A 16,802-nucleotide genomic window follows, 5' to 3' on the forward strand; every position below is an offset into this window, starting at 1 on the left:
TCTCCGTAGTGATCTAAAATTTGACCAATAAACAGTTGTTTTTCTCTCTTTTTATTCATTTCAATGGAATGCTTGGCAATAAACATACTTGAGGCATTTTGTAAAAGCAAAATAAATAATGTGGGTTCATTTGGCAAAAAGCAAGGAGCCACTTGGTCTTTCTTGCCAACATAAGAAAGCAGTCACGGAATTAACTGAAACCACCAGATTTAGCTTGCTTGCTTGCTTTCTAAATAGCAAGTAATAAGGCATTGAGCAATCAAGTTACGAGTAGATTAATATTTTAATGTTTCACTTCTATTAACAATAAAAATAACTGATTTTAACAGATTGCTAATTTCACAAAGGTTCGTTCATGTAGAGAGACGGAAACCAAACCTAACCCACCACCATCAAGCCAATTCCAACTCCTAGAAGCCCTATGGGACAGAATATAATTGTCCCGTTGGGCTTCCAAGGCTGTGATCTTAATGGAAGCAGACTGCCACGTCCTTCTGCCACAGAACAATGGGTGGGTTTAGACTCCCGACCTTTCGGTTAGCAGCCAAGTGCTACATGGTTCCAAAAGCTTTATCCTTTAAAAAACACTGATAACAAAGCCCTCCCAAACAAGGCCCAACAACAAAATTCAGTCGGTGTTTCACTGTGTTTTAATAAGATCCTAGGATATGTGATAATTTAAGACACAGAGCAAAGCACTTAGTTTGCTTAGCTCCCTATTTTCAGTCTGTTGGCTAACACCAGGGTTTTTACTGTTTTTTCAATAAACGACTCCAATGATTTGACAGCACCAAAATATAATTTATAGTGCCTATTAATAGAGGAAACCCTGGTGGCATAGTGGTTAAGTGCTATGACTGCTAACCAAGAGGTCGGCGGTTCGAATTCACCAGGAGCTTCTTGGAAACTCTATTGGGCAGGTCTACTCTGTCCTGTAGGTTCACTATGAGTCGGAATCGACTTGATAGAAGTGGGTTTTGTTTTGTTTTGGTATTAGTAACAGAACATTCAGTGTAACTTTTTTCTATAATTTTTATACGTAAAATATGGTCTGGAAAAAAAGACTTCCAAGTCTATTGTACAAAAAATAAATTTTTCCAATTGATCTCCATCATCTATTAATAAACCATAAAATAGTAGACACTTAGAGGTAGATGATATCTTAGGGAATGATACCATAGATGATATCATGAAATAAAATGATACCATCAAAAACACTGCCAAATATTCAAAATAATTTACCTAAAGTTAATATTTATATTTAATACTTTAATATAAAATATAAACACTGTATTTGGGGAGGCCTGGTGGCACAGGGAAACCCTGGTGGCATAGTGGTTAAGTGCTACAGGTGCTAACCAAGAGGCTAGCAGTTCGAATCCACCAGGCGCTTCTTGGAAACTCAATGGGGCAGTTCTACTCTGTCCTATAGGGTCGCTCTGAGTCGGAATCAACTCGATGGCAGTGGGTTTGGTTTTGGGTTTTGGTGGCACAGTAGTTAAGTGGTATGACTGTTAACCAGAAAGTTAGCAGTTCAAATCCACCGGCCACTCCTTGGAAACCCTATGGGGCAGTTCTACTCTGTCCGATAGGGTCTCTATAATTGGAATCGACTAGACAGCAACAAGTTTTTGTATTGTTTTTGAGCTTTCTATAAAAATGGAATCCCACACTACATGTGACAGAAAAATCGTAAGTCATAAAAAAATATAGGAATTCAAAAGTCAAAGCTAGTGTAATACAAGTTGGTTTCCCTTGGGATAGTGTCTTTGAGACAGATTTTTATTTATTTATTTATTTATTTGCTATTATTTAAAATACAGTTTGCAGAGTGATTAATGTTTATAAAGTACTCACACATACTTTATTTGCTTTGATTCTCAAAACACTTTGAGGAGAATGACAACGTGATGCCACATTTGGTGATGATTTGTCTCAGGATGGCTAAGTGGTTTATCCAAAGTCCTTCAACCATTCAAAGATTTCGTCTCACACTCCAGCTCTATGTACACACCGAGCCCTTGGTCGTTTGCCTCAGTCTCTCCTGACTCAAAGAGTTCATGGTCTTTACACACAGCCCAGTCCATTTCTGTCATAAACTGTCGCCCTTTAACTGTCCCTTCTAGGAAGGCCAAGGTCGCTGGGTGGTAAAGTGCATTGCGCTTGACCACTAACCTGCAGGTTGGCAGTCCAAACTCACCTGGCAGCACCACAGAAGAAAGCCTGGCAATCTGCTTCCATAAAGATTATCGCCAAAAAAAAAAAAAAACCTATGAATCAGTTCTACTTTGTAACACGGGGGGGATCATGAGTTGGAATTGACCCCACATAAACTGGTTTGGTGGTGGTGGAGGTTTTTCCCTAGGAAGGTCACGTCTTGAAAATCAGGGGACAAATAAGGGTGGTTGAACTTAGATAAGATGAAGAAGACTTGAAAAGTTCATGGCTAATAGTGCAATTCACCAAAGAGAGGGAAGAGACTTGCTGAGCAGTGTTGAGGCCCCTTTGGAGGTTGCCGTGGAAGGGAACTCATTTTCCCTGTGGCATAACTCTCTCCAGGGTGCAGCTGGGTGGCTAGGTGTAGCCATGGAGAATTAGATTCACCTGTTGTTGTTGTTAGGTGCAGTTGAATCAGTTCCAACTCATAGAGACCCTGTGTACAACAGAACGAAACACTGCCCAGTCCCTCGCCATCCTCACAACCATTGTTATGCTTGAGCCCATTGTTGCAGCCACTGTGTCAATTCATCTCATTAAGGGTCGTCCTCTTTTTCGCAGACCATTACCTAGCATGATGTCCTTCTTCAGGGACTGACCCCTCCTGATAACATGTCCAAAGTATGTGAGACAGAGTCTCTCCAGATTCACCTAGAGTTGGCATTTTTTCTGAGAACCAAAAGATAGAAATGAAGGAGTTTGGGGACTGGGAAGAGACTAACTGAAATGATACCCATTGCTGCCGAGTCGATCCCGACTCATAGTGGAATTCCATCTAACCAGATAAGGAGGGATTTGATATAAAGAAAGGGCCGCTGCCAATGGCGTTAACCTTGCAGTACTATGTTTTTATTCCAAATTTCCAGTTCACAGTATTTTTATTTACGTACAATTTGGTTTAGCCATGGTTAAAACCAAAACCAAACCTATTGCCATCGAGTCTATTCTGACCCATAGCAACCCTATGGGACAGAGTAGAACTGCCCCGTAGAGTTTCCAAGGGATGCCTGGTGGATTCAAACTGCTGACCCTTTGGCTAGCAGCCATAGCACTTAACCACTACGCCACTGGGTTTTCCAAAGAAAAAAAAAAGCTCCAGCAGATTATGTGGACATGTATATAATACTGACAGAATAAAGAGAAAACAGATTTGTTTACACTCCATCTTTTTAATATATGCTTAGAAGAAAGTGCTCATTATTTTATGCATATATATATATTTTTTTGTTGTTGTTACGTATGAGGCTAATGTATGAAAAAGCCACGCAATTACATTCTGCTAAGATCTGCTAAAATGACACAATGGAAAATGCAAGTTATAAAAACATTATATTTAAAAGCCAGTAAGAGTGGCTTTTAACAAAAGTACAGAAAAAAAAAAAAAGTACAGAATGTACCTCATAAAATTTGTGGGACAGTCAGCCTCAACAGACCATGATGCTATAGAAATGTTCCCTGAACTAATGGAAAAAAACAATGAATCCAGAGAAACATTACCCACTAGAGCTGATTTGTAACACCAAACAAACAATTATTTTGTTTTGGAAGTAGTAGCTCTTGGAGTTTTATACACAGTGGGTTTTTAAGAACACTTAATGCCATTTTTATTAGTTTTTCCCCACCCCTAATTCTCCATAAAACCTTGATCTTGTCAGTCATAATTTTGTCAACCAGTGTACTTTTCAGAAATTTGACCATAAGATTAGTTAGGTACATTTACTCTATATTGATATAATTTTAAATACTGAACCATTTGAATAATTGACTACTTTTTATATAAAAGAATAGGAACTATACTTCAAACTATTAAAGGATCAGGAGGTCAGTGGATTTTTCAGAAGATAAAACTGCTCTACAAATTATAGCTGTTTGAGAAGGAAAAAGAAACACCAAGATCGAGTAGGCAAATAATTAGGGCAATTAAAACCAAGGGAGGTGTCCCTTTTGCACTCCAGAGAATGCCACCAAGGCAAATCTTCTATTTTAGGACTGTCTGGTAGTAAGATAGGACGGGGACACACCAAATAAAAAGGCTGAGCTACTATATAAGTTGTCAAGAGGACTTCATTTTGAAAGCAAATTCTTTGTAGATGAGTATTCTTGAAACCAGCTAAAGAAAATCAATTTAACTTATTGTCATGGATTGAATTGTGTCCCCCCAAAATATGTATATCAATTCAGCTAGGCCATGATTCCCAGTATTGTGTGATTGTCCACCATTTTTTCATCTGATGTGATTTTCCTATGTGTTATAAATCCTACCTCTATGTTGTTAATGAAGTGGGATAGGCGGCAGTTATGTTAATGAGGCAGAACTCCACCTACAAGATTGGATTGTATCTTGAGCCACTCTCTTTTGAGATATAAAAGAAAGGAGCAAGCAGAGAGATGGGGAACTCATACCATCAAGAAAGCAGCCCTGGGAGCAGAGCACGTCCTTTGGACTCAGGGTTCCTGCACAGAGAAGCTCCTAGTCCAGGGGAAGATTGATGACAATGACCTTCCTCCAATGCCGACAAAGAAAGCTTTCCCCTGGAGCTGATGCCCTGAACCTAGACTTCTAGCCTACTAGACTGTGAGAGAATAAACTTCTGTTTGTTTAAGCCATCTGCTTATGGTATTTCTGTTACAGCAGCACAGCGCTAGATGACTAAAATACTTGTATTATAAAGTGTGAGTTGTACATGGACAGTGAGAGTTGTATTTTTCACCACATGTTACATTTTTAATGTGTATGTTACCAAGCCATGGTATTTTCAGTTACCTCATTTGCATGCAAAAGCTGGACAAGGAATAAAGAAGACCGAGGAAGAATTGATGCCTTTGAATTATGGTGTTGGCAAAGAACAGTGAATATACCATGGACTGCCAGAGAAACAAATCCATCTTAGAAGAAGTACAGCCAGAATGCTCCTTCCAAGTGAGAATGGCAATACTTCGTCTCATGTACTTTGGACGTATTATCAGGAGGAACCAGTCACTGGAGGAGGACATCATGCTTGGTAGAAAGCCAGCAAAAAAGAGGAAGATCCTCAACGAGATGGATTGACACAGTGGCAGTGACAATGGGCTCAAACAGAAATGAGTGTAAGGATGGTGCAGGACCAGGCAGTGTTTTGTTCTGTTGTGCATAGGGTTGCTATAAGCTGGAATTGACTCAACAGCAGAAAACAACAACATGTATTTAAAAAAAAAAAAAAAAACTAAGGTATTTACCCACCATATTTTTTTTAATTGTCTAACTCTTTGTTTTTTTTTAACCTATTTTAAATTAATATCTCTACATACTAAAAACTTGAAACATGCTGCTGAGCCATTAAATTATCAAAGGGCATCCATGATATTTTTTTTAATAAAGGGCTAAGAACTACTTTGTAGGCTCCAGAAAAACACTTTCAGCCTATGTGTTAAAGCACAGGGAGCTACCCTTGTTTTGCCTTTACAGAGCAATCAAGTCTTTCAGAAAGACATTTGGGGTGAGAAATGGATCGTTGGACCCTTGAGAAAGAAAACAATTTCCTGCCATTGCTGACCCTGCTTCTGTTACCAACAATATATCTTGAGCCCTTGGTGACCTCCATGGATGTGTGATCTGGGAGATATTTTCCTACCCTTGCCGCAGCCTTGGTTTATAACCCGAAAGGAAGGCACGAAAATGCAGGGCCATTTAGGAGGAAACTATTTAAACTGGTTTAGTGGAGAAAATCTCAAGAAGTATCAGGGATAAATGTGAAACTGAGACCAAGAACAAAGGTTGGATTCAATAGGATCTCCTGACAGATTGGATTCAGAATGTGAAGAAAGGAGGAGGGATAAGGTTGTTGGCCTGAGTAACTTCAAGAATGGGTTTGTCATTCTCTGAGATGAGAAGGACTGCTAGAAGAACAGGTTTGGGGAGTGGGGTATCAAGAGCTTAATTTTGGATTTATAAGATTTGAGATTCCTGTTAGTCATCCAAGTGGAGCTATGGAATTGGGTATTTGATTCTGAAAGTGGGTCTAGAAAATACAAATGGGGGAGTCATCAGTATATAGACAGTATTTGGAGGCATTAGAATGGGAGAAAGCAACTAGTTAGTGAGTATTGAGAGAAAAGATATTTGAGGCCTGTCCCAGGGCTCTGCAACATGTAATGGAAAAGAGCAAAGGAGCCAGAGAAGGACAGGCAGTGAATATGTGGCTGTATACTTCAGTCTCTGGCTCTTGTGGTCACTCAAAGGCTCTTGTTCTCTGCTCCTGGGTACGTTTTCTTCTGCATCATCCCTGTAACAGCTCACTTCTCCACACTCTACTCTTGTGGGTTTTACCCTCTACTCTCATGGTTCTCACCCTTTAATCTGGTTCTCACCCTTTGCTTTGCTCCACATACCCAAGAAGTATTAAAAAAAAAAAAAAAAAAAACTGTTGCTGTTAAGTCGATTCCGTCTCATAGTGACCCCATAGGACGGAGTAGAACTGCCCCATAGGGTTTCTAAGGAGCGGCTGGTGGATTCAAACTGCTGACCTTTTGACTAGCAGCTGGTTTCTTAACCGCTTCACCACCAGAACTCCCTAGGGAATATGCTACATGCCAATTAGAAACAGTGACTCACTAAGCTAGTGACTTTCAAAAATTTTTCTTCTCTATTCAGTGAAAACCACTGCAGTGTCTTTATTCAACGCATTTTTATTCCCACTTAACTTCTATTTGTTCAGAAATTTGCTTCCTTTGTAACATCAGCATGTTCATAATGACCCCTTTTCACTCCTATCCAATGGCATGGCCAGTTTTCCTCCATTCCTTCAACTCCGGATCTTACTGCTAACAACGTGTTTTTTCTCTATAGTTTCCATTGGAAGCTCATTGGAGAGATTCATTTTCATGGATCTAGTTCTTTCCTGGTGGGGCAGAATTATTTGTTCCAGTTTACCTTACATGCAGCTGGCTCATTCTCAGATTAACTGCCCATCTTTGGTTTAATTGAATATAGTCAGGCACCTGTAGTACATACAGTGATTGACTTGCATAGTGATGACGTTTAATACATGATTCTGTTATTAGAAAAAAGAAAGAAAGAAACGGGTGCTTATAAATAAAATTACTTACCCTTATTTAAACCTATAGGTTTGAACTTCAGGGGTAAAGTAGCAAAGTAGACCAAACTCACAGACTCTAAAACCTAAGGAAATGAATGAAATAATTATCAGCATGGAAAAATGATTATCAACAACACAAAAGAAGGACCACGTTTTATGCAGTCATCTTTGAATAGCACCTTCCAGAGAGATTGGGAATGAGGGACAGAGAGAGAACACTCTAGGATCACCCCTTAAACCTGCCTCCCAGAGGAAGTTGAAATGAAATAATTTGGAGAAACTCAGAGCTGAGGGCTATGCTGAGCCCTACAAAGAGATGAAAACCCCTCAAGTATAGAAGCCCCTCGTTCCAGCCCATTTCTCCAGAGGTAAGCCAAACTGCTAGGTCTTACCATTTTTATTTTTCCCAGCTGATAAGAATGCTTGGGAGTGACAGCAGAATGATTATGATTTCTGAAAGCTGATTATCTCCCACAATAAACAAAAAAATGAGCATAATAAAAGTATGAAGAGGAAAAAAGAAAACAGAAACCTCAACGAGACAGGAGATCCAGGAGCAAAACTCCAGGGATTATCCTCTCCCCTCACTGAAAGCCAAAACCAACTAGCTTGACTTGTGTTTGCCCTCAACAGCAGACAATAGAGTGAAAACGATGGCTGATGAGAGACTGGGGGTGTTGAGGAAGTGGACATTTGGGGTTGATTGGCTGTGGCTGAAATAAAGATTTCAGGAATCTCTCTGAATCAGAGAACTATCTGAAGCCAACATAACTGCCCACTGCTTCAGCTCATACTTCTCTCCCTACAAACCCCTCTCCACAAACACAGAGAAGAAAATCTAGCTGACAGATTGAAAGGGGACTCTCCTAACTGGGGCAAGATTCTGGGAACATTCTGTGACATTATATTGGAGAGAATAAAAGTTCCAGATAAGAAAGTTAAAAACATGGACATTTTGACAACTTGGAGCAGTTCTAGAAAGCAGTTAGTCCAAATTAGAACAGGTACTGAGAGGACTCTAAGAAAAATATCTATGAGAGTAAGAGTCAAATGATATCTGGGTAATTAAAGGCTCCAAGAAAAATTTCTATGGGAGAATAAGAATGGAATCTATTCCAAACAACAGATAAAATGTGGAAGAATCTGGAGGCTATTGGGAATAGAAGGAGAAAGCACATATTTCTTTTCCCAATGGGATAAGTGAAAAACAATCAGAAAATCTCAGCAAAAACAAAACAGAAATTGTATAACAAACCTGCATTGAGTTTTTCCAGAAAAACAAAAGAGAGAGAAATTTGTTCTAAGACATTGGCCCATGTGGTTGTGGGGGCTGTTTTGTTGTTCTTAGTTGCTGTTGAGTCTGTTTCTACTCATAGCGACCCCATGTGACAAGTAGAACTGCCTCCATAGGGTTTTTTAGGCTGTACTCTTTATAGGAACAGATTGCCGAGTCTTTCTCCTGTGAAGTTGCTGAGTGGGTTCAAACTGCCAACCTTTCAGTTAGCAGCTGAGTGCTTAACCATTGTGGCTCCAGGCTTAAGGAACTGGCTCATGCAGTTGTGGGAGCTGGCATGTCCAAAACTGGTGTGTCAACAAGCTAGAAGCTGACTGTCTTGGGTCCAAAATCCGTAGGCCATGCCATGGTCTGGAATAACGCCACAGGATATCTGTGTTATGGTCTTGAGGCAGAATTTCTTCTCAGAAACCTGTTTTTGTTCTTAAGACCTTCAGTTGACTGGATGAGGCTCACTTACAATATCAAGGTTACTTTGTTTTACTTAGCATCAACATATTTTAAATGTTAATACACATCTACAAACTACCTTCATACTAACATCTAGACTAGTATTTGACCAAATGACTGGGCAGTATAGCCTAGCCAAGTTGACACATAAAATTAAGTTCAGATAATGTGAAATAAACTGGGCCAGTTTTAAGCAATTAGTTGGAAGTAAAAAGGGGACTCCATTTAACCTTGAACATTTACCTTCCGAGACCAAAACACTGGAGCCTAGAAAAAAGAAGTATAATGTTAGAACATCACCTGGCTCAACAGTAACAATATTTTCATAGTCAACACATTGACTGTCAGTCTATTGATTATCATCTTGTTGGCGATTGTGGAAAACCCAGTTGTGACTGAAACACAGTAACGTAAGTATGATCAAGCTTGAGGAGACAAAGGTACACATGACCAGAGACATGAAATGAAAGGGAGAGGAGAGGCAGAGGGATGGGTGCCAGTGCTGATACTCAGTGAGGTGTCAAGCCATTCTGTCAGAAGTCTGTGGAACAAGAAGTCAAGATCTAAGTAGAGAATGTGGGAGTGGTTGAGAGAAGCGGGGAGTCATGCTGTACCTGAACTAAATCTTTACATATCACACCAGAGGTCTATGTCTAAAGTGGATAAATCAAGAAATGCTGACTAGAACTATAAATGAGCACAATGAGAACTGAAAACAAAAACGACTAAAATGGTGGCCTCCGGGAAGTGGGACCAGGATAGCTAAGCATGAGATTGTTGCTTCTCATTTATTAAGAAACCCAACAAAATGTTTCTCTACTATTAAATGTTTCAATCATATTGCATCACCTTGATTAAAATTTTGAAAAATGATATTAAGAATGAGGCTAAAAAGAAATAAGCAGAAACTATCTAAGAGAAAATCTTTGGTCCGCGTAATGAACAAAGACTTAACAATATAAGCCTTTCTCCTAGATTGGAGGACAACTTGGGAACAATATCAGTTTTTCTCGAATTAATCTAGTGTTATCCAGATCAGAAAAACAGCAGAATTGTGATCAGGGCATGGGGAATAAATGTATTTAAAATAAATAAGAAAATTCTGAAAATAAAATGCTATGTGGGGGGTCTAGTAACCCTATCAGTTATTAAAATATACAGTTACTAGGAAATTTGGAGATGAAATAGATTAATGGAAAAGAATGAAAACTCTAGAAATAGAGCCAAAAGCATTGGGGTATTTGATATGTGATAAAGGGAATAGTTCAAATAGTAAAGAAAACATGGATTATCAAGTTATATTGTCCTAAATCACTGATCAGCTATTGAAAAGAAAAAATGAAGACTAATTTCTGTTTCATTCCTTATACCAAAATAAACTCCATGTTTAGATTTATTTAAACATCATAAAGTAATGATGCTGTAAAACTACTAGATGAAAACATGGGTGAATTTATATATAGCAGAAGTCTTTATGCAAAATAAAACAGCTTAAATGAAAAGAATGATAAATTAGACTACCTAGAAATTTAAAATTTATGTTTTCAAAAAGACCATAAATGGATTGGAAAAAAATATGTCAAACATGTATGACAGATAAAATAAAAGTTTTGTTTTTTTTTTATTTATAAAAGGCTGGTGGAAATCAACAAGGAAAAAGATAGTCAAGACAATAGGAAAATGGTATAAGATCAAGTAGTTCAGAGAGATGAAACAACTTTCTCCATGGCTTTGTTCATATCCACCCTCTCCATCCTTGAAATTCTATTTACCTTCATGGTACAGGGCAATGGCCATCAGTTTCCCAAAACTGTTCTTGACACACCCAAGAGGAATAAATTGGTCTGTTACCCCTTGGTAATTTTAACATATTTCTCTTTTTTTTTTTTCTTACACACCACAGTTTTTATTCTTCCTTTTGTTAAAATTTATCTTGTACATCTCTGTCTTCCTCTCTTGATTATAAATTTGTTTTTACTATTGTACTTTAGATGAAGGTTTACATAACAAACTAGCTTCTCATTGAAGATTTAGTACACATATTATCTTATGACATTGGTTAACAACCCCTTGACATATCAACACTCTCCCTTCTCAGATTTGGGTTCCCTATTACCAGCTTTCCTGTACCCTCCTGCTTTCTAGTCCTTGCCCCTGGGCTGGTGTGCCCCTTTAGTCTCATTTTGTTTTATGGGCCTGTCTAATCCCTGGCTGAAGGGTGAACCTCAGGAGTGACTTCATTACTGAGCTAAAAGGGTATCTGGGGGCCATACTCTCAGGATTTCTTCAGTATCTGTCAGGCCAGTAAGCCTGGTCTTTGTGTGTGTGTGTGATTTAGGATATGTTCTACATTTTTCTCCAGCTCTGTCTGGGACCCTCCATTGTGATCCCTGTCAGAGCAGTCGGTGGTGGCAGTTGGGCATCATCCAGTTGTGCTGGACTCAGTTCAGTGGAGGCTGTGGTAGTTGTGGTCCATCAATCCCTTGGATTAATCTTTCCATTGTGTCTTTGGTTTCCTTCATTCTCCCTTCCTCTAGATAAGATGAGACCAGTGGATTATCTTAGATGATTTCATGGATTGAATCATGTCCCCCAAAAAATCTGTCAACTTAGCTGGGCCATGATTCTCAGTCTTATGTGATTGTCCACCATTTTATGTGATTTTCCACCATTTTATGTGATTTTCCTATATGTTGTAAATCCTAACACTATGATGAAATGAGATGTACTAGTGGCAGTTCTGGGTTGTGGCAGTTATATTGATGAGATATGCAAGGTTAGATAGTGTCTTAAGCCAATCTCTTTGGGATATAAAAGAGACAAGTGAGCAGAGAGACAGGGGGACCTCATACCACCAAGAAAGAAGCACTGGGAGCAGAGTGCATCCTTTGGACCCGGGGTTCCTGCTCGGGGAATCTCCTAGTCCAGGGGAAGATAGATAAGAAGGACCTTCCTCCAGAGCCAACAGAGAGAGAAAGAATTCCCCTGGAGCTGACACCCTGATTTTGGCCTTCTAGCCTACTAGACTGTGAGAAAATAAATTTCTCTTTGTTAAAGCCATCCACTTGTGGTATTTCTGTTATAGCAGCACTAGATGACTGAAACAGATTGCCACTCACAGGTTTTCAAGATCCCAGATGCTACTCACTAAAGTAGAATGTAGAACAATTTCTTTATAAACTATGTTACCCAACTGAACTAGACATTTTCTAAGACCATGGCCCCTACAGCAGCCTCCATGGCCTTGCCATGGACAAGTTGTGCTGGCCTCCCCAGCATTGTGTACTGTCCTACCCTTCACCAAAGTTACCACTTATCCATTGTCTATTTAGTGTTTTTCCATCCCCACCCCTCCCTCGTAACCATCAAAGATTGTTTTTGTGTGTAAATCTTTTCATGAGTTTATATAGTAGTGGTCTCATACAGTATTTGTCCTTTTGTGATTGACTTATTTCACTCAGCATAATGCCCTCCAGATTCAACCATGTTGTGAGGTGCTTCGCAGATTCATCATTGTTCTTTATCATTGCATGGTAGTCTATGGTGTGTATGTACCATAGTTTGTTTATCCATTCATCTGCTGATGGGCATCTAGGTTGTTGCCATCTTTTTCCTATTGTGAACAATGCTGCAATGAACTTGGGTGTGCATATGTCTATTTGTGTGATGGCTCTTAGGAATGGGATTGCTGGATCATATGATATTTCTATTTCTGGCTTTCTAAGGAAGTGCCATACTGTTTTCCAAATTGGTCGTATCATTTTGCATTCCCACCAACAGTGCATAAGAGTTCCAGTCTCCCCGTAGCCTCTCCAACATTTGTTATTTCCTGTTTTCTTGATTTGTGCCAGTAATGCTGGGGTGAAATGGTATCTCACTGTGGTTTTGATTTGCATTTCTCTAATGGCTAGTGATCACAAGCATTTCCTTGTGTCTCTGTTAGCCGCTTGAATGTCTTTGAAGTGTCTGTTCATTTACTTTGCCCATTTTTTCAATTGGATTATTTGTCTTTTTGTTGTAGGAGTACTGGATTTTCCTGTAGATTTTAGAGATTAGACTTCTGTGGGATTTGTCATAGCCAAAAATTTTTTCCCAGTCTGTAGGTTCTCTTTTTACTCTTTTGGTGAAGTCTTTTGATGAGCATAAGTGTTTCATTTTTAGAAGATCCAAGTTACCTAGCCCATCTTTTGGAGTTTGTGTGTTGTTAGTTATGGTTTGTATACTGTTAATGGCATGTATTAGGACCTCTAGCATTGATCCTATTTTTTCTTTTACCATCTATATTTGATTATAAATTTCTTAAGAGAAGAAACCATGTCTTATCTCAATTCCCAATACTTCAGGCCTTTAGTAGCCACTCGTAATTATAGTTTGAATAAACAAGCTAAGCAGTTCCTCCAAGGAACACAGACCCTATGGATAATGTAAATCAGGAAGCATACTTGATTCACAATCTGAAGCAAACTACCATTTGAATTTCTATTTCTGGATAAAATCGCAACTGATAAGGCACCTTTCAAGCAGGACACTAATTTTCAGCCTATAATAGAAGTGTTCTGTGGTATTACCTTCCATTGTCCATTGCTTATTCATGTGAGCAACTATAAACACAAATTTCATTGTAATAGAAAGCTTTGCTCTCAGATATAATTCACAGCATCTCACAATATGAAATTTCAGGTAGCTGAGCTCCTGTGCGGAAATGAGATTTTTTTTCTTCCATCTGAGACTCTGAAAAGAATAGAGGACCCCAGTGTTCTTGCCCACATTGCTTATCTCAGAACAACAGGTTGCTATCCCATAGCTCCACACTCCTGGGCACTTACCGAACGCATGATAACTGAGTGTTCATGAAAGGCAATGCAGTAGATGAAAACAAATTAAGTTGGTTTGTGCCCAAGGTAGCTGAAGGGCATCCATGAATTTCTGGTCTCTAGGTACCAAGAATAAATTTGCTGGCCTTAGACACAAGCTTTTCTGTAACTTTTAGGAAAAGAAATGCCTGTCCAGTGATATTCCATTTAAGCTAGTAGGTGTTTTGATTCTTCACCTGCTGCTGTCGATGGTTAGCCTAGACACAATTTCACACTGGTGACATCTTTGTTGAAAACACAGCAGTCTAAAATTTTTATGGGAATCGTATTTGGAATGTGTGCTCCTTGCCTTTGGATATAATAAATATTCAGCAGAAAAAATACAGGGAAAAAAATAATTGCCCTCAATAATAAGTTCTAGTATACTTACGAGGTTAAATGACGTGTTGAAAAGTTCCCTGAGGCATTTTTAAAATGAGTTAGAGCTAATGTGTGTGTGTGTGTGTGTGTGTGTGTGTGTGTGTGTATACAGTGACTTTCTCTTTAACATCCTGGCAAGGAAAGTATTACATTGTTCCTGGTGATACTGAGGTCAAGTCTCAATAATAACATGCCTCATGCTTTCCTGAACCAAACACTCTGTAGGATAGTCAGAATGTAGGAAATTTAACTGAAGAAGTTAAGTGTTTCACAAGATGGACAAAGGGTAAGTGGAATAACTTGTCTCCTACTTAGCTGGAGATTCATTTAATAATTAATTGCCCTTTGTTCAAATGGGTCCACTATGTGCTGAGCGTTGAAATGTGGTACTTCTGAAAAAGTTAACTTAAGGATCCCTCGTGAAGGAAACTGACACTAGGTGAGCTTACTGTGTGATCTGGCCTAGTAAGGGGTAGATCTGAGCCCTCAATGAATACAGGATGCAGTACTTGGGAAAGTCCTTACTCTGGAGCCATGATGCCTTGATGTGCTACTTCTAATAGTGCCACAAGTTAATAGGGTGACTTTGGGCTAATCACGTATCATCTTTGAGTCTCGTTTTCCTAATCTTTAAAAAAATTTAATTAGATTATCCTTAGGGCCCCTTTTGACTCTAAGATCCTATCGCTGTAAAAAGGATTTTATCTTGAGCCGAGTCCATCTTTATATTATCTTGGGCTTTATTTCTTAGAATTCCAACACCTGGGAATTCAACTTATGTTTTTAATGTACTATAGCCTATAAAGACCTTTCTTTTAGAGTCACTAGTCACCATCATAATTCTCATTAAGAAACATTTATTGACCATCAGTGTGTACAGGACACAGGAGTCAGAGATGCACATATATCAAGAAAAAATATGTAATAATTCATCTCACTGAAGATCTTTGCAAAAAGAGTATGAGACTTTTAGCTTCACTGGTTTTTGTTGGAATGCTTCAGTTGTTTGTTCTTGGATTCCAACGTGGTCATGATTCTGTGCCTTGAAAAAAAGATCATGAAAAATGTGTTCGTGTTTATTAAGTTGCTTGGCGTGGCAATGTCATTTAGAAATACTTCTCTTCTAAAGAGTCACATGTTTTAAATATAACTGAATTTGTTACATGGGTGCTATAAAAATAAAATTAAGGTTATTTTTCTCTTGTATGCCTTTAGACAATGAAATGTAATTCACTATAAAAACAAGTTTCTCATAGAGGCAAGAATATACAGTAATCAATTAGAAATGTTAAATAGCTTGCTTAAAAGAATTTTTTTTAAGGCAAATATGCAAAGATCCTGAATTTTTTCAAATTTCCTCAGTAGTATTTACTACCGACAAGGCTAATTTTAATTCAGGGCCATTGTTTTAGTTTTCCACACTGAATAGTTAAATATCAAGTTTTTTAGGATCTTTGTTCTCAGCCCTTTCCCATTTATTGACTTAAGACTGTATTCTTGCCCTGATCAATCAGATAATAACCAATAATATGAAGCTCAGAGTCTTCACTACACTGTGATACCCACTACCAAATATACTCTAAACTGGAAATACCACGTAGTGATTTTAAACTGCATGAAAGCCTGTATCTGGTGTTTAATACCTCCTTTCTTTTCCTCTATAGGCATTTATGTCCATGTTCCAGATCCTTACCCAGGAAGGATGGGTAGACGTCATGGACCAAACTTTAAATGCTGTGGGGCATATGTGGGCGCCTGTTGTTGCCATCTATTTCATTCTCTATCATCTCTTTGCCACTCTGGTGAGTTTAGTATTTATTTTCGATTTTATCTTGGAATCCGTAAGGGTGCAAGCATCAACAGATATGTGGCTTTGTCAGTTATAGCCAGGGGACAAATGCAGAGTAGTCCAGTTGAGTGAAAGTAGTCCAGCGTCCCTTGCAGTTCTATATTTTATGAATCAAAGAACTACGTGAGGAACTAGATTACATACAGATTTGTTAAGTGAGAAGTTGTCCTTCATCAGGTACAAGTGTTTATATGAAAGAAAACAAGATGAAACAAAGCTGAAATCCCATATTCACATACCAATTTAACCATCGCTAAACATTCACACCCCATATGATCTAAGGATCAAAGCAGAACTTCATTATTATTATTTTTTATCACGTAGAGGCACTCTCTTCAATTTTACTACCTCCTCTTCACAGCTGTAATTAAACTGAAGGCAGAAGCTGGAGACTTCGGGGTGTTGTCAGTTAATTAGAAATCAGCACAGTGCTTTTGTGCTACGTGCAACCGAAAGAAACACACGGGAGGAAAGAAAAAAACAAAACATAGCTGCAAATATTATAATAGCACCATATAACTGAATATAAAAATCCAGGAAAAATTGACTTCTGTAACACAAGCAGGCTTTTTTCAATGTATTTCTGTTAGAAGGAGTGGGTAAAGAAAGTTATACAGTGTGGCCTATGATATACTAAGGGATGTTATTCTAAGGTCTCTGCAATGTCAAATGTATATCTCCAT

General features: G+C 38.6%; 1 protein-coding gene across 2 annotated transcripts in view; it reads left to right on the forward strand.

Annotated features, from left to right (window-relative positions):
• The window catches only part of NALCN (sodium leak channel, non-selective), a 380,765-nt gene that overhangs the window by 191,353 nt on the left and 172,610 nt on the right, over positions 1–16,802 (forward strand). For both annotated transcript variants that reach the window (XM_064275254.1, XM_064275255.1), the window contains one exon: positions 15,935–16,072. In XM_064275254.1, coding sequence (XP_064131324.1) covers positions 15,935–16,072 — 138 coding nt within the window. The remainder of the gene's footprint in view (positions 1–15,934; positions 16,073–16,802) is intronic.

This window comes from Loxodonta africana, chromosome 23 (assembly GCF_030014295.1).
Source record: "Loxodonta africana isolate mLoxAfr1 chromosome 23, mLoxAfr1.hap2, whole genome shotgun sequence".
NCBI classification, from domain to species: Eukaryota; Metazoa; Chordata; class Mammalia; order Proboscidea; family Elephantidae; genus Loxodonta; species Loxodonta africana.